The 27,499-nt window shown below is 43.4% G+C and overlaps 1 protein-coding gene across 2 annotated transcripts in view; it reads left to right on the top strand.

The window, feature by feature from the left end:
• The window catches only part of SCAF4 (SR-related CTD associated factor 4), a 110,993-nt gene that overhangs the window by 24,270 nt on the left and 59,224 nt on the right, over positions 1 to 27,499 (top strand). For both annotated transcript variants that reach the window (XM_040423188.1, XM_040423187.1), the window contains exons 2-12: positions 12,307 to 12,390; positions 14,072 to 14,116; positions 15,747 to 15,908; positions 16,200 to 16,335; positions 20,207 to 20,352; positions 22,680 to 22,826; positions 22,905 to 23,002; positions 23,244 to 23,361; positions 23,452 to 23,619; positions 25,025 to 25,104; positions 26,235 to 26,425. In XM_040423188.1, the coding sequence (XP_040279122.1) occupies positions 12,307 to 12,390; positions 14,072 to 14,116; positions 15,747 to 15,908; positions 16,200 to 16,335; positions 20,207 to 20,352; positions 22,680 to 22,826; positions 22,905 to 23,002; positions 23,244 to 23,361; positions 23,452 to 23,619; positions 25,025 to 25,104; positions 26,235 to 26,425 (1,375 nt within the window). The remainder of the gene's footprint in view (positions 1 to 12,306; positions 12,391 to 14,071; positions 14,117 to 15,746; positions 15,909 to 16,199; positions 16,336 to 20,206; positions 20,353 to 22,679; positions 22,827 to 22,904; positions 23,003 to 23,243; positions 23,362 to 23,451; positions 23,620 to 25,024; positions 25,105 to 26,234; positions 26,426 to 27,499) is intronic.

Genomic DNA, 27,499 nt, shown 5'->3' with positions numbered 1-27,499 from the left:
TGGGGATCTGATCGACATTGGGTTGTGTTCCACGTTCTCCTGTCCCTGGAACCAGAACGGACTCCTCACATAGTTCGTTGTAGTAAGAACCTTTTTTGTTTTTTCTTTTTTTAGTTTGTCAATGATTGCCAAAAGATCTGTATTTGCCTTATAATAACAGCTTTCTTTAATGTCCCCTGTCCCTTTCCACTGTTCCTAGGGCTTTTCGTTCTTCCCTTTAGTGTAAACCGAAGACAGAGGGGCGGTCCTCCACACTGCATGCCTGCGTTAGGCTTCAGAGTGCGGAGGCGTCTCTCAGTAATCCAATCTGGCTGGCAGGAAGCTGCTGACTAAGGCCCCTTTCAGACGAGCGAGTATTCCGCGCGGGTGCAATGCGTGATGGAACGGATAGCACCCGCACTGAATCCTGACCCATTCATTTCAATGGGGCTGTGTACATGAGTTGTTTTTCACGCATCACTTCTGCGTTGCGTGAAAATTGCAACATGTTCTATATTCCCGCAACGCTGGCCCCATAGAAGTGGATGGGGCTGCGTGAAAAAGCAAGTGCCGATGCGATGCGATTTTTTCACGGATGGTTGCTAAGAGATGTTAGTAAACATTCCGTGTTTTTTTTTTTTTTTTTTTTTTTTTATCACGCGCGTGCAAAACGCATTGCACTCGCACGGAGAAAACTGAACAACGGAACGCAATCGCAGACAGAACTCACTGAACTTGCTTGCAGTATCACGCGATTTTCCCGGGACGCACCCACAACGCATTCGGACCTGATCCGCGACGTTCGTCTGCAAGGGGCTTGAGGCTACTTTCACACTAGCGTTTATGCTGGATCCGGCAGGGTTCCGCAAAAACGCTTGTTACTGATAATACAACCGTCTGCATCCGTTATGAACAGATCCGTTTGTATTATCTTTAACATAGCCAATACGGATCCGTCATGACCTTTATTGAAAGTCAATGGGGGACTGATCCGTTTTCTATTGTCAGTTTGTGTCAGAGAAAAAAACTGATCCATCCCCCATTGACTTTTAATGGAGTTCATGACGGATCCGTCTTGGCTATGTTAAAGATAATACAACCGGATCCGGTTTGCTCTCCGGTATGGGAAGGCAACTAAAGGGAACGGAATGCATTTAAAAGGGTATTACCAACTGAAATATTGTATTTATGGCATATTGAACATACAGTATATATCATAAATGCCTTGTTAAACTTCCAGGACTCCCATCTAATGCAGGAATATATGTGAGCTGCCATAAGACAGACATGCATGTCTGTTGCCAGATGATTGGGGGCAGCACAGAATGGTATTGAGGGGTGCATGTGGCCCCTGGGCTGCAGGTTGTGCATCCCTGCCTTACAGCATACCTTTTGGTAGCTTTACTTGCATTGCTGATCGCAACAAATGAAGTTTGTACTTTATGCAAATCAGGCACAAAGTACCCAGCACTGCATTTCTAATCTTTCAAAGAGCCCAAGCCCACCTCTTTTCTTGGTCCACTTACCTCCCCTGTGCACTCCGAACTCTGTGCGACTGTTACCCTCCCCCTCTGCCTGTGATGTCATCTCTCAATTGTGTCCACATCTTGCGCAGACTGGCAGTCTTCCTGGGCCTATGCTCCACAGGGCCTCACTATGTATGCACAGTGCTCCCAACCTTACTGTGGGGCTAAAGAGATGGCTGTCATTCCACTTTTTGTACTGTGGTGCCCAGGATGTGGACACAACACAGGCGGTGCGGAGGACATTAGTGGTGGTGTATTTCTTAATGGGAGAGAATTTCCCACAGACAAATAAGGCCCCCTCACCCCACTATTGTGTACTGTGAATTAAAACTATTCCTTTTTATATTTACTTTTGAATGAGGTAATAGTTTTAATATCATTTCACGTCGGTACCCCATAGGACGGGTTCACATCTGCACTGTGAACAGACTACCGGAATTCACTGTATCCGGCATACATGCCGGCTTTCAGCCGGACAAAAACTTCTGCACGCAGCATTCTTTTATCCAGCCAAAAGGCAGTATATATGCGGCAGTGCACAATGTTATTCGGCTATGTGACTGTTGGAGGATAGTGATCCAAGATATGCAGCTCCAGCTAGTGTTAGGGGCTGCATGAGGCTATCTACAGCAACTTTTGGTGATCCATACAAGTCTACAGGAGGTAATGTTGATGAGGATGCTACAAAGAGATTAAAGGGATTCTGTCATGAGATTTTACCCCTATAACCTAAATATATGCCCATGTCCGTACTAATAACATGAATCCTAAGCTGGCCTTATTAAACCTGCTTGTGGCTCTATTAGCCCAAAAAACAGGTTTTTATAACCTGTCAATCACCTACCTCGCCGTCTGGTGCCCAGTGCCAGGAGTCCGCACGGGCGCATCAGGCTGAGCCTAGTGCGCACGCACGGGATCTGGCAGAGGGACGGGAGGATTGCGGAGGTGGCGCTGAGGTGAGGAAGGCGGCACTGTAGACAGGGAGGGCGGCGCTGGACACTAGATGGCGATGGGTGCGGCCGGGCACCCTGTATTAACGGATGTCCCCTTGGGCACCTTAGGTAGGTGATTGACAGGTTATAAAAACCTGTTTTTTGGGCTAATAGAGCCACAAGCAGGTTTAATAAGGCCAGCTTAGGATTCATGTTAGTACGGACATGGGCATATGTTTAGGTTATAGGGGTAAAATCTCATGACAGAATCCCTTTAAGGATAGTGTCTGCATTGTTGGTGAGATCACTCCTTTGGAGTAAAGCAGGTATTGACCTCCAACTGCTCTGCAGACCATTACTACCAAGGTAGAGAGTCTTTAACTTAAACTAACAGTGGTGTTCTGGGATTTTTAGGTTCATCTGTTGTGCTCCGGGTCCTTACTTGGTTTCTGGTTATTCATGTTCTGTTTGCAGAGGAACGAGGCCTTTTGAACATGTTTGCACTCTGTTTTAACTATATCTATGTTTTACATGTGATACAGACTTAATTTTTTTGCAAGATACACAGATACCAAAGGTATGCTTTAAATGATGTTTGAATGCAGAACAGCACCTAAGCATTAGTTATATAGGCGAAATATTGGGGACCTGTAACCTCTGACATGTCTGTTTTTAGTATTTATTTTTGGTCCACACAGCAAATGCTGTGTGAATCGACAGGTCTGTGTGGCGATCGCCTACAGTGCTCCAGACTGAAAAAAAATATCAAGGAGCCATTGGCTCCTAACCTGAAAATTTTAATTTTTAGTCGCCAAATGTAAAATACATATAATTACGGTATAATTTTTTTTTTTTAAAAAGATGTTACCTTGTGTAGTTGCCCATTTCTCTATCCTTTGGTTCGTTCTTCTAACTCCATCAATCTTGAGGCTCACCGTCCTTCGTTACACCCCCTCACTGTTCCTCCATTAAAACCCCCACCTACTCTCACCCCCTTGGTTACTGTAGTGTTCCAATAAAAAAAAACTGGGATGCTTAGGAGCATGAGATTTCCTAGGCTGCAGCCCACACTGTTCAAGGGGTTGTGCACTAATTTCTATGAACTCTCAGACTAGCAAGATTCATGCTGATCATGCTTCCTTGATCCCTAGGTGCTGGGCCTTGGCTCATTCGCTTCTAGGCCTCCGCTGCTGGTCTTGGGTTTCTCCATGAAAATTTTTATCTTGATGCCACTGCAGCCAATCACTGGCCACAGTGGAGATTTGCTCCCCTTGCATCACAAGACCATTTAACATAATGCTAAGAAAGCAGTGGTCAGTTATTGGCTGTAACGGCGTCAAACAGGACGTTTTAATAAAGGGACTCGACAAGCAACGGAAGCTGGAGAGCAAACGAGCCGGGGCCCAGTACTGGGATCAGGTAAGTATGATCACCAACAAAGGTCCTGCCAGTCTCAAAAATTAGCGTATACAATGCCTTTAAGGAGTGAATTTTGTAAGGGGGGTTTCAAACCAGTATTCTTCTATATGTGACACAGAATGGGTTAAAATAAACTGTCTCCACTGCAATCCTTAAAGGGCCAATTACTTAGTGGTTGTCTCATTACAGACAATGGGGGCTTATCGCTAGGATGTGCCCCCATTGTCTAATAGGTGTGGGTCCCACCGCTGGGACCCGCACCTATATCGAGAACCGAGCCTTGAAAGTGAAGGAGGGCGCACTGCACATGCGCAGCCGCCCTCCATTGATTTTCTATGGGGCTGGCAAAAAAAACAAACAAGCGCTGGTTCAGCTATTTGTCGAGCCCATAGGAGTGAATGGGAGCGGTGGCCGGTCATGCGTGGTGCACTCCCATTCACTTCTATAAAGAGCCTGCTTTGTGGTGGCCGGACCGGAGTCCTCCAGTTACCACCTTGCGGGGCTCCGTTCTCGATATAGACAATAGGGGCATATAAATACACTGCTCAAAAAAATAAAGGGAACACTTACACAACACAATGTAACTCCAAGTCAATCACACTTCTGTGAAATCAAACTGTCCACTTAGAAAGCAACACTGAGTGACAATCAGTTTCACATGCTGTTGTGCAAATGAGATAGACAACAGGTGGAAATTATAGGCAATTAGCAAGTGGTTCTGCAGGTGGTGACCACAGACCACTTCTCAGTTCCTATGTTTCCTGGCTGATGTTTTGCTGGCGGTGCTTTCACTCTAGTGGTAGCATGAGACGGAGTCTACAACCCACACAAGTGGCTCAGGTAGTGCAGCTTATCCAGGATGGCACATCAATGCGAGCTGTGGCAAGAAGGTTTGCTGTGTCTGTCAGCGTAGTGTCCAGAGCATGGAGGCGCTACCAGGAGACAGGCCAGTACATCAGGAGACGTGGAGGAGGCCGTAGGAGGGCAACAACCCAGCAGCAGGACCGCTACCTCCGCCTTTGTGCAAGGAGGAACAGGAGGAGCACTGCCAGAGCCCTGCAAAATGACCTCCAGCAGGCCACAAATGTGCATGTGTCTGCTCAAACGGTCAGAAACAGACTCCATGAGGGCCCGACGTCCACAGGTGGGGGTTGTGCTTACAGCCCAACACTGTGCAGGACGTTTGGCATTTGCCAGAGAACACCAAGATTAGCAAATTCGCCACTGGCGTCCTGTGCTCTTCACAGATGAAAGCAGGTTCACACTGAGCACATGTGACAGACGTGACAGAGTCTTGAGACGCCGTGGAGAACGTTCTGCTGCCTGCAACATCCTCCAGCATGACCGGTTTGGCATTGGGTCAGTAATGGTGTGGGGTGGAATTTCTTTGGAGGGCCGCACAGCCCTCCATGTGCTCGCCAAAGGTAGCCTGACTGCCATTAGGTACCGAGATGAGCTCCTCAGACCCCTTGTGAGACCATATGCTGGTGCGGTTGGCCCTGGGTTCCTCCTAATGCAAGACAATGCTAGACCTCATGTGGCTGGAGTGTGTCAGCAGTTCCTGCAAGACGAAGGCATTGATGCTATGGACTGGCCCGCCCGTTCCCCAGACCTGAATCCAATTGAGCACATCTGGGACATCATGTCTCGCTCTATCCACCTCATCAGGAGCATGCACAGGCGTTGTAGGGAGGTCAAACAGGCACGTGGAGGCCACACACACTACTGAGCCTCATTTTGACTTGTTTTAAGGACATTACATCAAAGTTGGATCAGCCTGTAGTGTGTTTTTCCACTTTAATTTTGAGTGTGACTCCAAATCCAGACCTCCATGGGTTGAAAAATTTGATTTCCATTTTTTTATTTTTGTGTGATTTTGTTGTCAGCACATTCAACTATGTAAAGAACAAAGTATTTCAGAAGAATATTTAATTAATTCAGATCTAGGATGTTATTTTTGTGTTCCCTTTATTTTTTTGAGCAGTGTATAATACTTCAGTAGCTTTACTCTTTATTCTCAATACCTCAGCTTGCCTGTCAGTGAATGAAAACCTTTGCTCTCAGAGGGAAGAAAGATTGCCCATATTCTAGTGTTGCTCACTGTGTAAATGTGGCTGGACATGGACATTTAGTCTGTGAATGTCAACCTTGAAGGTTTCCTTTCACTGCCAGCAAGCAGAGGTGTGGGAAAGGTAGGAGACCTTCTCTGGCAGCTGAACTAGCCTGTGCTTAACCCCTTATAGGCTGATTTAGTGATATCCCTCTTTTTAACATCACATGTTTTTGGAGCAAAAAGGAGCAGCTAACCGCTCTCTACCAATCACCTCACATGTCAGTAAGGAGCCGTGCACGAACATAGTTGTACTCTGTACTGACCTCCCAGCACTGCCGGGTCGCATAGCATTATATAGCATTATATTGATTTATGATGCTATGTAACCCTTACAGTTCTGGAATGTATTGGATAAAACTGACAGCATTAGGTCAGTGTTATCCACTCCAGAGGTCGCAATAACGCCTGTACAAGCATCATAGACGCCTGTTCAGACCATTTTACTCAATAGTGGATTCGAAAATGCTAATGTGAAAGTGGCCTTAGAATTGCTCATTTCTTATGTTGGCCCACAACCTGCAGGCCAAATTAAGAATTGGAGCTTCAATACCCTAAGGTCTCTTCAGCGAGACCTGGGGCATTGAATTCAATTACCCGCATCCTCATTGGCCGTAGAGGCTGCCGGTAAGAAGCCCGGATGCGCGAGCTTCCGTGTTTTTCATCCCTTAGATGCAGTGATCTCACTTGATCATGGCATCTAAAGGCTTTAATTACCGCAATCAGCATTATTACATGTGCGAGCGGGCGCCATGTTTGCCCATCACTCCAGCGTTAAGCAAGTAGTAATAGATGTTTACATTGAACAGTAGTAATACTGACTGATATTATGACAGAGCATGAAATACATCAGCTAATCTTGACAAATTATGTGGATGTTAAGGGGGTTCTTCAACATACAGTAAAATTCAGAGGGTGTTTGGACAGTGCTTAAAATAACTAAAAAGCACTGGCCTCTTCAGTGTCCCTGTTCCAGCACTGTGGCTCCCGGCCTCCTCAGACTGGAAGTAGTGATCTGTGTGCACACACGTGACCACTGAATCTGTGGCATCAGTGGAAACATGTGCACACATCACCTCTGAGGCCACTGATTACATGCATACGGAACTTCGACACTCCTGCGTTGGAAAAGCCCTAAAAGGCGAGTTTTTCTTTTTGAACACTTTCTAGCCACCCTCTGAATGTTGGATTTCAGACAACACCTTTAGGCCTCATGCACACGACCGTTGTGTGCATCTGTGGCCGTTGTGCCGTTTTCCTTTTTTTTTTCTTTTTTTTTTTTTCGCGGTCCCATTGACTTTCAATGGGTCCGTGGAAAAAACGGAAAATGCACCGTTTTGCAGCTGCATCCGTGATCCGTGTTTCCTGTCCGTCAAAAAAAATATGACCTGTCCTATTTTTTTGACGGACAACGGTTCACGGACCCATTCAAGTCAATGGGTCCGTGAAAGAACACGGATGCACACAAGATTGGCATCCGCGTCCTTGATCCGTGGCCGTAGGTTACTTTCATACAGACTGATCCGAAGATCCGTCTGTATGAAAGCTTTTTCAGAGCTGAGTTTTCACTTTGTGAAAACTCATATCCGACAGTATATTCTAACACAGAGGCGTTCCCATAGTGATGGGGACGCTTCTAGTTAGGATATACTGAGAACTGTGTACATGACTGCCCCCTGCCTGGCAGCACCCGATCTCTTACAGGGGGCTGTGATCCGCACAATTAACCCTCAGGTGCTGCACCTGAAGGGGTTAATTGTGCATATCATAGCCCCCTATAAGATCAGGGGCTGCCAGGCAGCAGGGGGCAGACCCCCCCTCCCTCCCCAGTTTTAATTTCATTGGTGGCACAGTGTGCGGCCCCCCTCTCCCTCCCTCTATTGTATTATCATTGGTGGCCAGCGTGCCCCCCCTCTATTGTATTAAAATCATTGGTGGCCAGTGTGCGGCCTCCCCTCTCCCCCCCCCGATCATTGGTGGCAGCGGAGAGTTAGAAGCATCATACTTACCTGCTGCGAGGTCTGTGACTGGCCGGGAGCTCCTCCTACTGGTAAGTGACAGGTCTGTGCGGCGCATTGCTTAATGATCTGTCACTTACCAGTAGGAGGAGCGCCCGGCCAGTCACAGACCTTGCAGCAGGTAAATATGATGCTTCTAACTCTCCGCTGCCACCAATGATGGGGGGGAGAGGGGAGGCCGCACACTGGCCACCAATGATATTAATACAATGGGGGGGGGGGGGGCACACTGGCCACCAATGATAATACAATAGAGGGAGGGAGGGGGGGCCGCACACTGTGCCACCAATGAAAATAATACAATACTGGGGGGGCGGGGGGGCCGCACTGGCCACCAATGAAATTAAAACTGGGGAGGGAGGGGGGTCTGCTCCCTGCTGCCTGGCAGCCCCTGATATCTTATAGGGGGCTATGGTATGCACAATTAACCCCTTCAGGTGCAGCACCTGAGGGGTTAATTGTGCGGATCACGGCCCCCTGTAAGAGATCGGGTGCTGCCAGGCAGCAGGGGGGCAGTCATGTACACAGTTCTCAGTATATTCTAACTTGAAGCGTCCCCATCACCATGGGAATGCCTCTGTGTTAGAATATACTGTCGGATCTGAGTTTCACGATCTAACTCAAATCCGATGGTATATTCTAACATAGAGGCGTTCCCATGGTGATGGGGACGCTTCAAGTTAACATATACCATCGGATTGGAGAAAACCCGAATCCTATGGTATATTAACTCCTGACTTTACATTGAAAGTCAATGGGGGACGGATCCGTTTGAAATTGCACCATATTGTGTCAACATCAAATGGATCCGTCCCCATTGACTTGCATTGTAATTCAGGACGGATCCGTTTGGCTCCGCACGGCCAGGCGGACACCAAAACGACTTTTTTTTTCATGTCCGTGGATTCTCCAAAAATCAAGACCCACGGACGAAAAAACGGTCACGGGCCAACGGAACCCCGTTTTGCGGACCGTGAAAAAATACGGTCGGGTGCATGAGGCCTTAAGTGTACGTCCACACAGGACTGAAATGCTGCCAATTTTAATGCAGTAAATCTGCCGTGCTGTGTGCTACCTGCAAAGCAAATCTGTTTTTAGCAGTTCTCATCCACATGCTGCAGAAATTAACCTGTCGTGCAGATTTGGTGCATATGGGCATAAGTATCTGGAGTCTAGAAAAACAAATCCTTCAAGGGTTTCCATCAGAAACGTCAACTGTGGATTTTGCTGGGGAAACTCTGCATGTTTCTCAGTTTTTACCGCAGAAATGGTTGTGGATTTCACCTTCTCCATTGCAGGGGGTGAAATCTGCAGTGGAGATTTACAGCATAAATTGACCTGCTGCATGCAAATTTCAAACCTACACCACAGGTCTGTTTACTCTCCGGATGTTTTACGCTGCGTGGCCTGTGTATGAGATTGCAAATCTTATCCACTTTGCTGGTACTGCCGATGCCATGGATTTTCCAAACGAAAATCTGCTACTGCATATCTGCAGTGTTTATGCCTTGTGTGGAACCACCCTTAATCTGCAGCATGTAGCTCTAGATTTTCATTGTGGCCTTTCCATTTTTGAATGCAAATTATGACATTTATGGAAGTTCATTCATTAACTTCTATTAGTAGAAATAATAGATAAGTCACAAGAATAGGGGCTCTAGAAGTTACATCAGACATGCAAATATTGTATTTCTTGCTTTATAAGATGCACCCCTGGTTTGAGGAAGAAAATAAGACTATATTGGGACCTCCGATCAGACCCACCATAATGGAACTGCTCACTAGTATTTGCTTTATAAGGGAGGAAAAAAAGTGAGTCTTATAAAGTGAAAAGCAGGGCAGTTACTAAGGGCTGTTTCACATGAATGTGAATGGCACGGGAAAACCGTGCCATGTCTGCCAGTTCTCCCAGGCTGACCGCGTTCCACTGAACTGACTATCATAATGTGTTATGATGCAGTCAGTAGATATCTAATCTGGGATCTCTTGTACTGTACTCGCATCATTGGCCCGTGAGGTCCGCCAGACACACTGCACATATTTCCTAGGCCCATCATGTTTGTGTGAAACAGCCCTTAGAGAAATCAGAAGAGCTTACAGGTCTTTTTTTTTTTCTTTTTTTTTTTCAGTTTTCAAAACTTATTTGGAAAATGAAAGGGGGAATCTGATTAGTTGCTGTGGGCAAGTAAGCGTTTTTCTTATCCGGCATAGAGTTCCGTCCTAGGGGCTATATACCGGAAAAGAACTGATCAGTTATATCCCCATGCATTCTGAATGGAGAGCAATCCGTTCAGGATTTCTTCAGTTCAGTCTTTTTGACTGATCAGGCAAAAGATAAAACTGCAGCATGCTACGGTTTTATCTCCGGCCAAAAAAACTGAAGACTTGCCTGAATGCCGGATGCGCAGACTGAAAAAAAGAAATGCCGGATCCGTTTTTAAGGATGACACCGGAAAGACTGATCCGTCATTTCAATGCATTTGTAAGACTGATCAGTCTTACAAATGCCATCAGTTGCCAGAACTGCCTGCTGGAATCCTCTGCCGCAAGTGTGAAGTACCCTAGTCAGTTTTCCTTTATGCCCGTTTTAATAAATCTACCCCACTGTGCTTTCACTGAAAAAAGAATATGGATCTGTAATGTGAATGAGCCCACAAGGTAGCAGCAAGAAAGTCTTCAAGTCCAGCAACAGTTAATGCCTTGAGGATAACACAAAAAAGGGTTCACAAAAAGTGCTAGTACAGGCTTTATAGTAAAAATTGTAAAGTTTTTCTCTGTAATAACTGTATAGGCCATTGTCTGCTGTCGCTAAGCATCTCATATTTACCTCTAACGTCCTGCTCACCCAGTGTCTGAATCGGTTTAAATTACAATGAGTATATTAATGTCTTCAGATCCTGTTATTTGAAAAGTTTTTTTCTTTATAACCAGTCAAGGGCTAATCTGAAGGGTCGGGTATAAAGCGGTTGCTGCCACATAATTCTTTTTGGGTGCCTTCTGCCTAAAGTCTGTAATATTTTATAATTACACATTTGATATACAGTGTAACAGCTTTTCTGCTGTATAGATGGGCAATGACATGTTATACCTGGTATTTACTAAAGCCAAGTTCTTTCCCTCTCTGGGTTCACACAAATTTTTAATGGCACTTTTGTAGTTTGTGATTTATTTTTATTTTTTTGCACCTACAATTTTTGCATTGTTTTGCCGCATGCTAAGGCCTCTTTCACACGGGTGAGTTTTCCGCGAGGGTGCAATGCGTGAGGTGAACGCATTGCACCTGCACTGAATCCGGACCCATTGATTTCTATGGGTCTGTGCACATGAGCGGTGATTTTCACGCATCACTTGTGCGTTGCGTGAAAATCGCAGCATGCTCTATATTGTGCGTTTTTCACGCAACGCAGGCCATAGAAGTGAATGGGGCTGCATGAAAATCTCAAGCATCCGCAAGCAAGTGCGGATGCGGTGTGATTTTTCACGCATGGTTGCTATGATGAAAGTCTATTCACTGTATTATTTTCCCTTATAACATGGTTATAAGGGAAAATAATAGCATTCTTGAATACAGAATGCTTAGTAGGTGGTCAATTGAGGGTTAAAAAAAATAATAATTAACTCCCCTCCTCCAATTAATCGCGTAGCTACCGGTTTCCTGTTCTTTTTTCAGGACCTGTCAAAGGACCTGTGGTGACATCACTGTGCTCATCACATGATCCATCAACATGGTAATTGACCATGTGAGGAGCACAGTGACGTCACCACAGGTCCTTTGTCAGGTCCTGAAGAAAGAACAGGAGACCGGCAGCTATGCGATCAATTGGAGGAGTTAACTTTTGACCATCTAAGCATTCTGTATTAAAGAATGCTATTTTCCCTTATAAGCATGTTATAAGGGAAAATAATAAAATTTACAGAATACTGAACCCAAACCCGAACTTCTGTGAAGAAGTCTGGGTACCAAACATGCCGATTTTTCTCACACGCAAGCAAAACGCATTTAACCGCTTTGCACTCGCGTGGAAAAATCGTGCATGTTTCCGGCAACGCCCGTGTAAACTTAGCCTAAAGCTCTTTTTCTGGCATTTTGACATCTCTATAGGGAAGAATGTGGAAGGAAAAACATTGTTCACAGTTTAGCAATTAAAAAAAAAAAAAACACTTAGAAGATAAAAATACTTGCATGAGTAGTTCAGATCTTTGAGCAAAAATTGCCAGAGAAAATTTGTGTGAAGGAGTCTTAAAGGAATTGGCCTAAATGAATGAAGCTAATAACATCATTGAGGACTTTTTGAGATAACTTTTAATGTTTTTCTTCCCAGCTTTTTGCGCTCATGGATATGAAGCCTCCAATTTCTCGAGCAAAAATGATTCTTATAACTAAAGCAGCAATTAAAGCCATCAAGGTAAGTAGAGTAATACCTGTAGATGGATTATTGCTTAAAGGAGGTCACCCAGCCTTTCGAACAGGGTCAGTTTCCATAGTAGCTTGTACAACCCTGAATAGTTGTCGAGCTTTTTTTTTCTTTTTTTTTTTTTTAAATAAAAAGTTCAGAGTGGCATAAACACAAGGTACTTGATTTCCCCACAAATCCCTGGGTCTTCTCTGGTCTCGGTCAATTACTGGCCATAGCAGTGAACCGCTGCAGCCAGTGATTGGAAAGTGGGGATTTCTCTTGTATCAAGAGGGACCAGAAAGCAAGGTGGCCACGGGGGATCTGTGGAGATGAGTGACAAAAAAAAAAAATCAACAGGATGGCCACTTCAGTCTTCAGTTTTGACTGTTGGTTTGGTGCCCTTAGTTTTAATACAATTGGAACACTTGGGAAAGGGGGAAAATGCATCAAATTACTATTTACTTTTGATGTGTCTGCACATGTGTATCATTATCCCAGCAGTCAGAATCCAGGCCTGAAACGTTGGCAATGATCAGTGTGTCCCGTGGTTTACATTCATTCTTGTAGCTATCGGAGTTCTGCCGTGCACAACCACAGTGATGAACACCTCAGAGTTGGGCTTCATCCACACGTCCTTGAGATACCGGACTGGCATTCTGCTTAGTGCAGGAGCTCTCATGTGAAACCCTGGTTTCCGACTTTGCAATAAACACCCTCAGTTATCACCATTTAGTGTTTGTGTATATGCTAAAACACACTGGGACAGCAGACTCTGCAAACACAAAAAAACAAAATACATGAGTGCCATGCTCGCTATAGAAAAATACTACTGCTGATGCTATGCTCATTACCATTGATAGGAGTGAGAGAAATGGGGAGCGCATACTGAAGGTATCTGTATTTTGCAGACTGAAATACAGATACATACGTGAGACCTGAAAGGCATTTTCCAGTTTTCTCACATTCATGACCTTTACACAGGCAGGTCATCAATATCATATCAGTGGTGTCAGACTCCCAGCACCCTGCCAATCAGTTTGAAGAGACCGCAGTGCTTGCATGATTGCCAGTTAAAACCAGATAGCAGCACACATCCCTTTTCTAATCTGATTTGATTTTCTGAGCTGTTCTTGACAGCATTTACACAGCACTAAAAAGAATTGCTTTACGGCAGCCCCATGGGCCATAGACACAATTGTCAGGAGGGACCTCGTTGTCTTCTAGGCATGCTCTGTGACCTGTGCAGAAGTCAATGTACAAGGAAAGACTAGATAAACTGTGATAATCACCTATTTTGAATTGAGGATCCTGTCTTATCTATACACAGAGGTGATATCATTACAGGCAGGATTAGAATGACAGATAAGCAGGTTTAGCTTGTGACATGGAAAATTAAAAATAAAAAATTCTTTAAAAATGTTAAACATAAAAACATGATTTAAACAATAGGTCATTTTCCAACATATTCCCTTTAAAACATCTGATTGGCAGAGATTCCAGGAGTCAGACCCCTGCCCATCTGATATTGATGACCTGCCCTGTGGGTAGGACCATCACTGAGAAAACCAGACAACCACTTTGATGTATGCCCGAGGTCTTGTGACACATTTCTGTGCTGCAGCAGTATGTATACTCTCTAAAATACAGTACTCTTGAATATGTTCTTATTTTGCAAATTTTTTCTCAACAGCTTTACAAACACGTGGTCCAGATTGTAGAAAAGTTCATTAAAAAGGTGAAAGATTTTATTTACTTATTGTCTGACATTGCCTTAAGCTTTTTACTCTGAAAAAGTGCGTTTTAGGCTAGGGTGACATGTGTCGGGCGACAAAAAGGGTACAACTACATGCTGACAGTAATAGTATAATTGTGTACATATTAAAGTACTACTCTACTACTGATTAGCTCACTTGTAACCAGTGTTTTAGTTGCAGTCTTTCTTTTGTAGCCAGAAATGAATCCAGTGAGAAATAGAAGTCCTTTATTTCCCGTTTCTTGTGATTCTGCCCCTGGCTTTGGGTCAAACTGCATAAAAAACTTCTCATGTGGATGTGTCCCCCCCCCCAGGAAAACTTCTCCCACTGTAAACTACTTTATGTATAGTTTAGTCCCCATTTACTTTACCTACTCTCCAGTCTTTAATCTGCCAAGTACGACCTCGTCCCCCTTCTTGTTTCTTCTTTAACACGGAGAAGGGAGAGCAAAAAAAAGAAATGTATGCCAGATTAAGGCTACTTTCACACCTGCGTTGGGTGCGGATCCGTCTGGTATCTGCACAGACGGATCCGCACCTATAATGCAAACGCTTAGATCCGTTCAGAACGGATCCGTTTGCATTAGCATGAACAAAAAATAAAAAATTTTTTTTTTTTTTTTTTTTTTTTCATGATAATGCAAACGGATCCGTTTTGACTTTACATTGAAAGTCAATGGGGGACGGATCCGTTTGAAAATTGAGCCAGATAGTGTCAACTTCAAACGGATCCGTCCCCATTGACTTACATTGTAAGTCTGGACGGATCCGTTTGCCTCCGCACGGCCAGGCGGACACCCGAACGCTGCAAGCTGCGTTCAGGTGTCCGCCTGCTGAGCGGAGGACAAACGGTGCCAGACTGATGCATTCTGAGCGGATCCGCGTCCACTCAGAATGCATTAGGACTGGACGGATCAGTTCGGGGCCGCTTGTGAGAGCCTTCAAACGGAACTCACAAGCGGAGCCCCGAACGCTAGTGTGAAAGTAGCCTAAGCCGCAGCACCACCGAGGTGAATGGCTTGGGATACAGGAGGGTATATACTGTGGAATTGCTTGTGGAAAATACGCAAAAATAAAAAACTAAATAGTCATCACAAAAATGAACATGGAGTGGGGATTTTAAATCAACTGAACATCATCTTATACTGTGGATTTCTCAAAGTTTCACCCTTTGTGATGCACAGCATAAAATCCACAGCAAATCCACATGTGTTTTGCTTCTACGTATCAAATCGCTAGAAGAATTGAGCCAGTACAAACTGATACGTGATACAGGCCTGGGTGTATTGCAGGACTAGGGTGCACTCTTGTACTCTTGAATCCGTGTCGCGTGCCCCTACTACACCCACGCATTGCACTAGGAGTAACATTTATCTATCTGATCTCAGTGCTTCCTACTTTAAAGCGGGAAATGCATGTTCTTCATTGTGGTGACAGGTGTTTATGATTTCTCTTTCCCACCTTGTATGTGTGTGTGTATATATGTATATATATATATATATATATATATATATATATATATATATATATATATATATATTTATTTATTTTTACTTTCTCTCCAGTGTATGTATGTATATATATTTATTTATATTTATTATTTTTACTCTAGTGTAAACCGGAATATAAAGTGCCAGGGTTATATGTCATTGACTCAATTGTTCGGCAGTCTCGCCATCAGTTTGGATTTGACAAAGATGTATTTGGTCCAAGATTCATCAAGAACCTAACAGCAACTTTCCAGTGTTTGTATCTCTGTCCAACAGAAGATAAGGTAGTGCACAAACATCTTAATGTCTCTGGAAAATCCAGAGATGGTTTGGTATTGGCTTTCATGTAGACTGTCATTTGTTAAAGAGCCCCTTAAATGTTCTATAACTTTTCTTCCTTTTTTGTAATTGGAAATGTTCAATGCTTTTACATTGAGGCCTTCTGGACTTTTCATCTGTAATTGCCCCATAAGATTTTTTTTATCCCTAGATTCTGTCCTAGTTAAAGATTGGCTTGACATGTTACCTGTATTTCTTTTAGAAACCTTTTTCTCCCACTTCTTTTTTTTTTTTAGAGTAAGATTGTTCGGGTATTAAACTTGTGGCAAAAAAATGGAGTATTTAAAATTGAGATCATTCAACCATTACTGGATATGGCAGCGGATGCTACACCTGCAGAATTATTGGCTGATAGTTCTGCTAATGAAGAAGGTAGGATCTCTGTGCCATATTAAGAGTATTTAGTAGGTCACTGGCTTTAGGGTACTTTCACCATTGCGTTGTTTTGATTACGGTAGGCAGCCTGAACTGCCTGCCTGATCAGGAAAACTGTATGCAAATGCATGGCATTTGCAGACTGATCAGGATCCTGATCAGTCTGACGAATGCATTGCAATACCGGATCTGTTTTTCCGGTGTCAAAATACGGATCCGGTATTTATTATTTTTCACATTTTTAAAGGTCTGCACGTGTGCAGACCTTGAAACCGGATCCGTTTTACCGGAACACTTGATACTGGATCCGTTTTACCGGAACACTTGATACTGGATCCGGCATTGATACATTTCAATGTAAACTAATGCTGGATCAGGCATCCAGGCAAGTGCTCCAGAATTCTGGCCGGAAAAATACCGCAGCATGTATTGAGCCTCTAGGGCGGAACTCAATACCGGAAATGTTTAACGCAAGTGTGAAAGTACCCTTAGACTGCACGTACACGACCGCAGCATTGAAACCATGTGCTCTACCTGTCCAATACAGGCAGTTCACCGTAAAACCGTGTGCCCTTCTCGTGTGCAGGCAGAAATATGGAACTGAAGTGACTTTTATTGTTTGTATTTAATAAGTACTATGTTTAGTTTAACCCTTTCACTGCCAGAAATGTGGGTGGTGGTTGCTCAGGTGGATGGGCAATTATTGAGAAAATGAAAGGATGTTAAAGGGTAACTGTCATATTTTCATCAAAAAATGAATTTTAGCATATGTTACTGCTGCAGCAGCATTATGCATAAAGCAATCTTTAGTTTCTTCCCTTACCGCTGTTTTCCTTGAGTTTTCCCCTTAGTTACGGCTGTTTTAAATCCTACATTGTGAGGATCTTCTCAAGATGGCTCCTCTGCCAGTTCTCTGAGGCCAAAACTGCATTCCCTCAGTTCACATACAAACTTGCTGTAGCCAGCAGCTTCCTGCCAGCCAATCAGATTGGATTACTGAGAGACACGCCTCCTCACTCTGAAGCCTAATGCAGGCGTGCAGTGTGAAGGACCGCCCGTCTGTCTTTTTAGCCGGAGACAGATGAGCCATAGCAACGGTCTTTTAAGGGAGCAGTGGAAAGGGACAGGAGACATTAATGAAAGCTGTTATTATAAGGTAATTACAGATCTAGCAATAATTGACCGACTAACTCAGGTATACATGACTAGCTCTAATAAACTAGCAAATAAAGTATACATATTAGGTATCGCCGCGTCCGTATCGACCGGCTCTATAAACATATCACATGACCTAACCCCTCAGATGAACACAGTAAAAAATATAAAATAAAACTGTGCTAAATAAACCATTTTTTTTGTCACCTTACATCACAAAAAGTACAACAGCAAGCGATCAAAAAAGCGTTTGCCCACTAAAATAGTACCAATCTAACCGTCACCTCATACCGCAAAAAATGAGCCCCTACCTGAGACAATCGCCCGAAAAATAAAAAAAACTATGGCTCAGAATATGGAGACACTAAAACACCATTTTTTTTTGTTTTAAAAAAGCTGTTGTGTAAAACTTACATAAATAAAAAAAATGTATACATATTAGGTATCGCCGCGTCCGTATCGACCGGCTCTATAAATATATCACATGACCTAACCCCTCAGATTAACACCGTAAACTTTTTTAAATAAAAACTGTGCGCAATAAACCATTTTTTGTCACCTTACATCACAAAATGTGTAATAGCAAGCGATCAAAAAGCCACACGCACCCCAAAATAGTGCCAATAAAACCATCTCATCCCGCAAAAATCATACCCTACCCAAGGTAATTGCCCAAAAACTGAAAAAACTATGGCGCTCAGACTATGGAAACATTAAAACATGATTTTTTTTTTTTGCTTCAAAAATGAAATCGTTGTGTAAAACGTACATAAATAAAAAAAGTATACATATTAGGTATCGCCGCGTCCATGACAACCTGGTCTATAAAAATACCACATGATCTAACCTGTCAGATGAATGTTGTAAATAAAAAATAAAAACGGTGCCAAAACAGCTATTTCTTGTTATCGTGCCTCACAAAAAGTGTAATATAGAGCAACCAAAAATCATATGTACCCTAAACTAGTACCAACAAAGCTTCCACCCTATCCCGTAGTTTCTAAAATGGGGTCACTTTTTTGGAGTTTCTACTCTAGAGGTGCTACAGGGGGGCTTCAATTGGGACATGGTGTCAAAAAAAACAGTCCAGCAAAACCTGCCTTCCAAAAACCGTATGGCATTCCTTTCCTTCTGCGCCCTGCCGTGTGCCCGTACAGCGGTTTACGACAACATATGGGGTGTTTCTGTAAACTACAGAATCAGGGCCATAAATATTGAGTTTTGTTTTGGCTGTTAACCCTTGCTTTGTTACTGGAAAAAAATGGATTATAATGGAAAATTTGCCAAAAAATTGAAATTCTGAAATTACTTCTACATTTGACTAACTCTTGTGGAACACCTAAAGGGTTAACGACATTTGAAAAATCAGTTTTGAATACGTTGAGGGGTGTAGTTTCTTAGATGGGGTCACTTTTATGGAGTTTCTACTCTAGGGTTGCATCAGGGGGGCTTCAAATGGGACATGGTGTCAAAAAAAACAGTCCAGCAAAATCTGCCTTTCAAAAACCGTATGGCATTCCTTTCCTTCTGCGCCCTGCCGTGTGACCGTACAGTAGTTTAAGACCACATATGGGGTGTTTCTGTAAAGTACAGAATCAGAGCCATAAATTTTGAGTTTGGTTTGGCTGTTAACCCTTGCTTTGTAACTGAATTTTTTTTTTAAAAAAGTGAAATTTTGAAATTGTATCTATTTTCCATTAATCCTTGTGGAACACCTAAAGGGTTAACAAAGTTTGTAAAATCAGTTTTGAATACCTTGAGGGGTGTAGTTTCTAGAATGGGGTCATTTTTGGGTGGTTTCTATTATGTTAGCCTCGCAAAGTGACTTCAGACCTGAACTGGTCCCTAAAAATTGAGCTTTTGAAAATTTATGAAAAATTTCAAGATTTGCTTCTAAACTTCTAAGCCTTGTAACATCTCCAAAAAATAAAATGTCATTCCCAAAATGATCCAAACATGAAGTAGACATATGGGGAATGTAAAGTAATAACTTTTTGGAGGTATTACTATGTATTATAGAAGTAGAGAATTTTAAACTTGGAAATTTGCAATTTTTAAAAAAATTATTTTTATAAATAAAAATGATTTTTTTTTTACTTTATTTTACCAGTGTTATGAAGTACAATATGTGACGAAATAACAGTCTCAGAATGGCCTGGATAAGTCAAAGCGTTTTAAAGTTATCACCACTTAAAGTGACATTGGTCAGATTTGCAAAAAATGGCCTGGTCCTTAAGGTGAAATAAGGCTGTGTCCTTAAGGCGTTAAACAATTGTAGTCTATTGGGTTATTTACACACTATTTTTTTATGTCCCCTGAACAGACGTAAAAAAATAAATAAAACGTGTACTATTTTGTCAGTTTTCACGGACTGACAGCCTCAGTACAATTGAACAGGAACGTTTTTAACATCCGTTTCTCAGAAAGGCATCCGTAAAAAAAATGGTTTCCACAGCAGCCAATCACTGGCCTCAGCAGCATACAGGACATACTGCTGAGGCTAGTAATTGGGGACTGCAGTGACCTTTGTGTATGGAACATCAATAGTACAGCCAGGAAATAAACTGCGGGGAGCACAGCGCAGGCAGAAACCTGGAAGAAAATGGGCAAGTATTGATGGTTTTGTTGAGTTTTTATTTACCTCTGGAACACACTTTTAAATCACCCAATGCTGTATGATGCAGATTAAACAAAGGTTTATCATTTTTTGCAGGCGCTTCTCCCCCTCCTCCAACATTGCCTTCAGATCCTCCAGAAGAGGCCCCTAGCTCTGTACCTGCTGTGTCTGTTCCTCAGTTACCCAATCCAGATGCATTTGCTGCTGTAGCTCAGTTGTTTCAAAGTAGCCAAGGGCAACAGGTAACCCTCTCCTCCACAGCTCTTTTGTATGATGACCTTTTTTTCTCCTTTTATTAGCAGGATGATACTAGGCCACATAACTTATTATCTAGCTGGCAAAAGGTTTCCAAGATCCTTTTGTTTAAATTGGCTCAACTGCCTGAAATAAGAATCTAAAAAACGTAATCACATTTTAAATGCATTGCTGCTCTGGTCCTGCATGGATGATGTTATATGAATGATGGACATGTCATCACTACAGGTTAAGGGCTCATGCACACGACTGTATGCCCTCCGAGACATACAGTCTGAGTGGGCCATATGTCCCGGAGCTGCATTGATTGTGCACACAGGAGTACACTGCATCATAGATTACAATGATGCTGTGCACGTCGGGCCGCCCGCAGGGCTATTGTCCCACACTCATATGATCATTTTTATTTTATTTTTATCTTGAAAAACCCTTTAACCACTTCGCTACCAGCACCGTACATGTATGGCACTGGAACGATGGGCAAACATGGCACCTGCTCATGGGGCTTATGGGGGTCAGAATATGGTGATATAAAAAAAGAAAATTGAAAAAAACTTTCTCGATATATATATATATATATATATATATATATATATATATATATATATATATATATATATATATATATATATATATATATTTTTTTTTTTTTACACTATTTACATAAATATCCTATACATATGTGGTATCGTTGTAATTGTACTAACCCAGAGAATGAAGGGCGAGGGTCAGTTTTGCTGCAAACAGAACGCTGTGGGAACAAAACGTGTAAAACTGAGAAATCTCTGGTATCTTAAGGGTTAAGCGAAATTTCATATAGTAACATATGTTTTATAAAATCTGACTTGTATTTTCTGCCACTTGTGCATTTTCTGCCACTGTTTTGCAGTGTATCCACCCTCAGATTTACGCCTCATGCACACAGCCATTACTTTGCCGTTCTGTGCACTGGGGACCGCAATTTGCGGTCTCCAATGCACAGGCAGCATCCAGGCAGATTCTGCAGACTGATCCAGACTCAATTCAACTTGAATAAGTCCGTGATCCGTCCGCACTGCAAAAAAATAGAATGTTCTATTTTTTTTTGCTGTTTGGAGGCATGGAGAGGAACCCCACGGAAGCATTCTGTAGTGCTTCTGTGGGGTTCCGTGCCTCCGTTCGGCACTGCACCTTCCGGATTGCGGACCCATTCAAGTAAATGGGTCCGCATCCGTGATGCGGTGCACAAGCGGCCAGCACCGTATATTGCGGACCCGCTGTTTGCTGTCCACGATACGAGCATTGATGGGCAAGACCTGTGTGCATAAATTCATGGGCTCATCAATTGGTGCTAATCTGCATGTAGACACCAGTGCAGTTTCTGCGCTAAAATCACACCAAGATTGTACCATGTCACTGGGAAACATGATTGGGTAATCTGCAGCGAAATAAATTGTGGGGCAGATTCCCATTACAATACTGGGAGACTGATTCCACACGGTGGGAAATCTGCACACAAAATTCAGCATGTGAAAAAGCCCTAAGGCTGTTAGTCTGAGCTTAGTTATACATTTACTCCATTTAAGGCTATATGCACACGATCAGGGTTGCGTGCGGAAAATCCGCACCGTAGGTCATGTACATTTGTATTCTATGAGAATTAGAAATTCGCAATGCACACGATGCACATTTTTTACACGCAGATTTTGACCTTTATTTTATTTTTCCTGACCGGATTTTCTTCATTCACTTAGTAAAATCCGCACGCAAATCCGTACCAATTGATACGGATTGACTGCACAGATTTGCCTGCGGATTTCAGTGCGGATTATCCGCGCATGAATCCTTAACGTGTGCATGTACCCTTAAGGGGTGGTACCATCACATACAATGGGGGCATATCAATAGGATATTCCCCCATTGTAAGATGGGTGCAGGTCCCACCTCTGGGACCCGCACATACGAGAACAGAGCAGGGAAATGAATGGAGGGCACACTGCGCATGCGCAGCTGCCCTCCATTCATTTCAATGGGGCCGCTGAAAATAGCTGAGCGCTGGCTTGGTTATTTCCGTCTGCCCCAGAGAAATGAATGGGAGCAGGGGCTGCGCGTGCACTCTAATTCACTTGTATGGGAGCAGTGCTTGGTGGTGGATGGACCCCGGGAAACCTGGGGTGCTCAAGCCACAGCTCTCCCTGCTCCGTTCTCCTTGTAGGTGCGGGTCCCAGTGATATTCCCCCATTGTATGTGGTGGGAATACCCCTTTAATTGGTTATGCCATTTTAGACATTTTTTCACTGTGTTCAAATTTTTACTGACTTGCATCTCTCCATAGCTTCAGCAGATTCTACAGACTTTCCAGCAGCCCCCAAAACCACAGTCTCCAGTTGTAGATGAAAATGTTTATGCTCAGGTACCAACTACTGCTCCTCAAATGAATCCAATGTCACATCAGTCTGAGAGGAAAACTGCTTTTGACAAGGTGACTCTTCTTTGAAGTATCTTTACACCAGAACTGACATTCTGCTGCAATCCGTATATTCATAAGTTTCCTTTGTAGTTACTTGACAGATTTGATTACGATGATGAGCCTGAAGCAGCTGATGAGACAAAGAAGGAGGCTTCAAGCCCCTCTGCTTCACCTCCTCAGCCACCTTTGTGAGTACATTTATGAAATATGACCTATATCTACTGAATGACTGAAGGGAAACAATTGTCAGTGTAAAGTGTAGTTCTTGGCTTTAGAAACTGAATTGTCTTCAGGTCATGCGCTCCTGAATAATGTGGTTACTTGCCCGTATTATCCTGGGACTTTTGTACTATAAGCATAAGCTGTAGTGAAGGTATAAATTGCAGTGTTTTTTTTTTTTTTTATGTTTTTTTTTTTATTGCATTGCAGCCAGTTCCCTGGAGAGGCTATGCAGCCCCCTCCATTTTTGCAAATGCCAAACATGGATCAGTTTCAAGCAGTTCAGCCACGGATGATTGGTATGCCCCAGGAGCCTCTACTTAGTCAAGTATGTTTATATAAACCTATTAACTGTCCTTTAACTATGGGGCTGATTTTGTCTTTCACTTTAGCTTGGCTTATTTTATTTTGCTTTTAGAATCCCGTCCCACCAACTGGACAAATGCTTGGATTTGGAATGTTTCCACCTCAGACTTACCCTACCATGGTTCCACCTGTAGTTTCCCAGGCATCACCTCAGCCATTTCTCCCAGCTTCTTTTTCAGCACAACAGAATGATGAACAGATGGCGAAAGAGTCTCAACCGGTACATTTAATCACTAGTATTGTTTCAATGCAATTATGTTAAATACCTTGTTTTTTTGGGCTACAAGACACTTTTATAGCAAGAAAAAACATGCTAAGGCTACTTTCACACTAGCGTTCGGAGCGGATCCGTCTGATGTTTCATCAGACGGATCCGCTCCGATAATGCAGACGTTCGCATCCGTTCAGAACGGATCCGTCTGCATTAAAACGTAGAAAATTTTCTAAGTCTGAAAGTAGCCTGAGCGGATCCGTTCAGACTTTACATTGTAAGTCAATGGGGAACGGATCCGCTTGAAGATTGAGCCATATGGTGTCATCTTCAAGCGGATCCGTCCCCATTGACTTACATTGTAAGTCTGGACGGATCCGCTCGCCTCCGCACGGCCAGGCGGACACCCGAATGCTGCAAGCAGCGTTCAGGTGTCCGCTCACTGAGCGGAGCGGAGGCTGAGCACTGGCAGGCGGATGCATTCTCAGTGGATCCGCCTCCACTGAGAATGCATTGGGGCACTATTAAATTTAGTGCCATTGACCCCTCCACTTCATTAAACTACTAAAATTTAAGTGGAAAATATTTATTTTCTAGTTCTGCCGACGGGCCTTATTCTCCAAAAACCTAATGGTGCTGGCCCTAAGGCTACATTCACATGACAATATTAAAAAAAACAGGTCTCCACTGACTAAATTGAGTCTTAGTCTGAAAAATATGGCAACTACTAAAGTCTTTTCCAGTTTTTGTTTTGGTACACCAGCATCTCATTACCGATCTCATTCCCAGACTTTGGTCTCTGCATGCAGAAGCCAGTGTTCACTCTGCTGGTCTCTGATTTAGCTGTGGGAAGATGTATGTGGTCTGTTGGTGGCCACCTTTCAGTCACATGCTAATATTTTGATTAAAAAAACAATGGTGCAGAGATGCTGCTGCGAACACACTTTTGCTTTCATCTCCTCTGCTCAGCTTTTCGAGCGTTTTGAGTACAAATTTCATATAGTAAGGGCACCTAAACTGATCTATTTAAAAGAAAATTTAGTTTGGTTTTTAACTGAGAGAATATGCATTTAAGAGCTCATGCACACAAACATGTGCTGGCCTTGTCCATAGAGTGGCCCGCAATACTTGACCACAATCCGGAAGATATGGAGCGGAAGGCCACGGAAGCACTACGGAGCGCTTCCGTGGCATTTCGGTCCGTGCCTCCGCACAGAAAAAAAAAGAACCTGCTCTATTTTTGCGGTGCGGTTCAAGTTGAATCGGTCTGCGTCTGTCAACGCAGACTAAACGGTCGGTGCCCGTGCATTGGGAGCAATTTGCGGTGCGCAATGCGCGCCACACGTTCGTGTGCATGAGCCTTAAGTCTACCTGATAATAGTTCTCAAGATTTTTTTTTTCCCACTCTCCTTAGGATGTTCCTATGGATGTAGAAGAACCAAGTGTCCAAGAATCCAAACGACATATGACAGATCGTCAGAAGTCTGCATCAAGGTATACTTGATTAGAATTTACAATATATATTTAATACATGTTGGGGTGGGGGGGAATTTATTAGGTCCTTCAATCACTCCAGTAAAGTATCACTAGTACCTGCCTCTAAAACCACCGAGATCAGCGCTATAATTATGGATGAGCGAATCTACTTCGGATGAAACTAAGTCGATTCGCATAAAACTTCGTTCCAATACTGTACGGAGCAGGAGCTCCATAAAGTATTAGAATGTATTGGCTCTGATAAGCCGAAGTTATTGCTTCTCGAAGTCTCACGGGTAATAACTTCATAAATGAATTTGTACTGTAAAAAAACATTTCCCGAACTCTGGTTTGGTACTTGTGTAAAAAAATGAAAAAATGGCAAATCGCCAATTTTTAACCCTTTTTTTCGGTTACGCCATTCGCCGTATTGGAATTTTTTTTTTTATATATATACTTTTAATAGTATGGGCGTTTTCGGTCGCAGTGATACCCATGATGTTTAAATTTATTATGTATTTTTTAATTATACGGAAAGCGGGGTGGTTTAAACTTTTTTTTTTATATATATATATTTTTTTTTAAGATTTGTTTTTTTAAGTTTTTTGTGATGATTTTGAAGCTTATATATGAGCCTATAAATTGTTTATTTTTTATTTTGTACTATCAGGGATTTTTAAAATGGGCTTTGGACTGAAAACTTCTCATTTCTTATCCTGGCCTGCCATCTGGTGGCCAAACTAAGAATTGCAGCATGAACACTATCAGCCTCGTTAGCGAGGCTCAAATTCAGCGCAACTAACGATGCCCTCATTGGCCGCAGGGGGTGTCGGTCGGAAGCGAGAGCTTCTGGGTTTTTGTGCATTTAGATCCCGTGATCTCACTTGATCACGACATCTAAATCCTTTAATTACCGCGATCGGTATTATTGCCGGTCATGGTAATTAGCTGCAGGTCTCTGCTGTTTCAAACAGCAGAGACTTGCCGGCCATGACGCCCTCTGCACGTGCAAGCGGGCTCCATGTTCCCACATTGCTCTAGCGCCGTACATGTAAATTTTTGTTGACTTTCAGTGCTATAGAATTGTTGAGTAGTGTCCAAAGTGTAATAAGCATATGTATCTTTTTTTTCTCTCTCTCTCTCTCTAGATCACCAAAAAGGAGGCGTTCCAGGTCCGGTTCACGTTCACGCCGTTCTAGACATAGACGCTCGCGTTCTCGATCTCGTGACAGACGCCGCCACTCCCCAAAATCGCGTTCCCAAGAAAAGCGTGACCGTGAAAAGGAACGGGAGCGTAGAATGAAGGGACTTCCCTCTATTAAATCTGAGGCAGTTAGTGGTGAGTTTCTGATTTGTGTAGTAAAATCCCTTTAACCCCTTAGTGACCCGCCTGTTTTGGGCCTTACTGACAAAGCGTTTTTCTTCCCCTATTTATCGTCACCTTCCAAGAGCTATAACATTTTTATTTTTCCATCTATGTAGCTGTATGAGAGCTTGTTTTTATTTTATTTTTGTGGGGCAAGTTTTAGTTTTTAATGCTGCCATTTTGGGGTACACAACTTTGTGATTAGCTTTTATTAACTCTTTCTGGGTGGGAGATGTGAATAAAAAGCAATACAGCCACTGAGTTTTTACATATACATATTGTGGCTTTTCCTTTTTCGGCATAAATAACAGCCTGTTTATTCACACATTGGCACCCCGTGATCGCATTTGTGGGGAGACAGAGGGAGTCTGCTCTGTCTGTCACCGCTTACACGCGGCAAGCATTTGTCAAAAATGGCTTGGTCCTTTTAAAGGGAACCTGTCACCTGGAAAAGACAATTTACACTAATCACAGTACCTTAAAGTATCTCTCATAGTGTGCCCAAAGATGTATTCATATCTTCTTTCTGCCTTGTGCTGTCTCATATAATCGACTTATAAAACTGTGTTTGGCACCTTTTTGAAGTCGTGCTGAAGTCACGGGGGCAGCGGCCTCTGACTCAACCGTCGGATAAGCCCGCCCCTATGCCGCTCCTCCGCATATTGATGGTCATTTTTCCCTGTAGCCGTGACCGCGCTCTTCTCGCGCATGCGCGTTCTGCCGCAGCGCGATCCCGGCTACGGCTCCCTCCCTCCCTGGCATCTGCATGTTCACTGCGCTTGCGCTGTAGTGCAAGCAGACAGTGATCGCGCTCACGCCGCAGGGGAGAAGCGATGAGCGCGCGCTGTATAGGAACGGCGCAGGCGCAGTGAACAAGAAGATGCCAGGGAGGGAGGGAGCCGTAGCCGGGATCATGCTGTGGCACGCTACAGGAAAAAATGTCCATCAATATGCGGAGGAGCGGCATGGGGGCGGTCTTATCCGACGGTTGAGTCAAGGAGGCCGCTGCCCCCGTGACTTCAGCACGACTTCAAAAAGGTGCCAAAC

Source organism: Bufo bufo, chromosome 3 (assembly GCF_905171765.1).
Source record: "Bufo bufo chromosome 3, aBufBuf1.1, whole genome shotgun sequence".
Lineage (NCBI taxonomy): Eukaryota > Metazoa > Chordata > Amphibia > Anura > Bufonidae > Bufo > Bufo bufo.
This window is presented reverse-complemented; position numbering and strand designations above follow the sequence as displayed.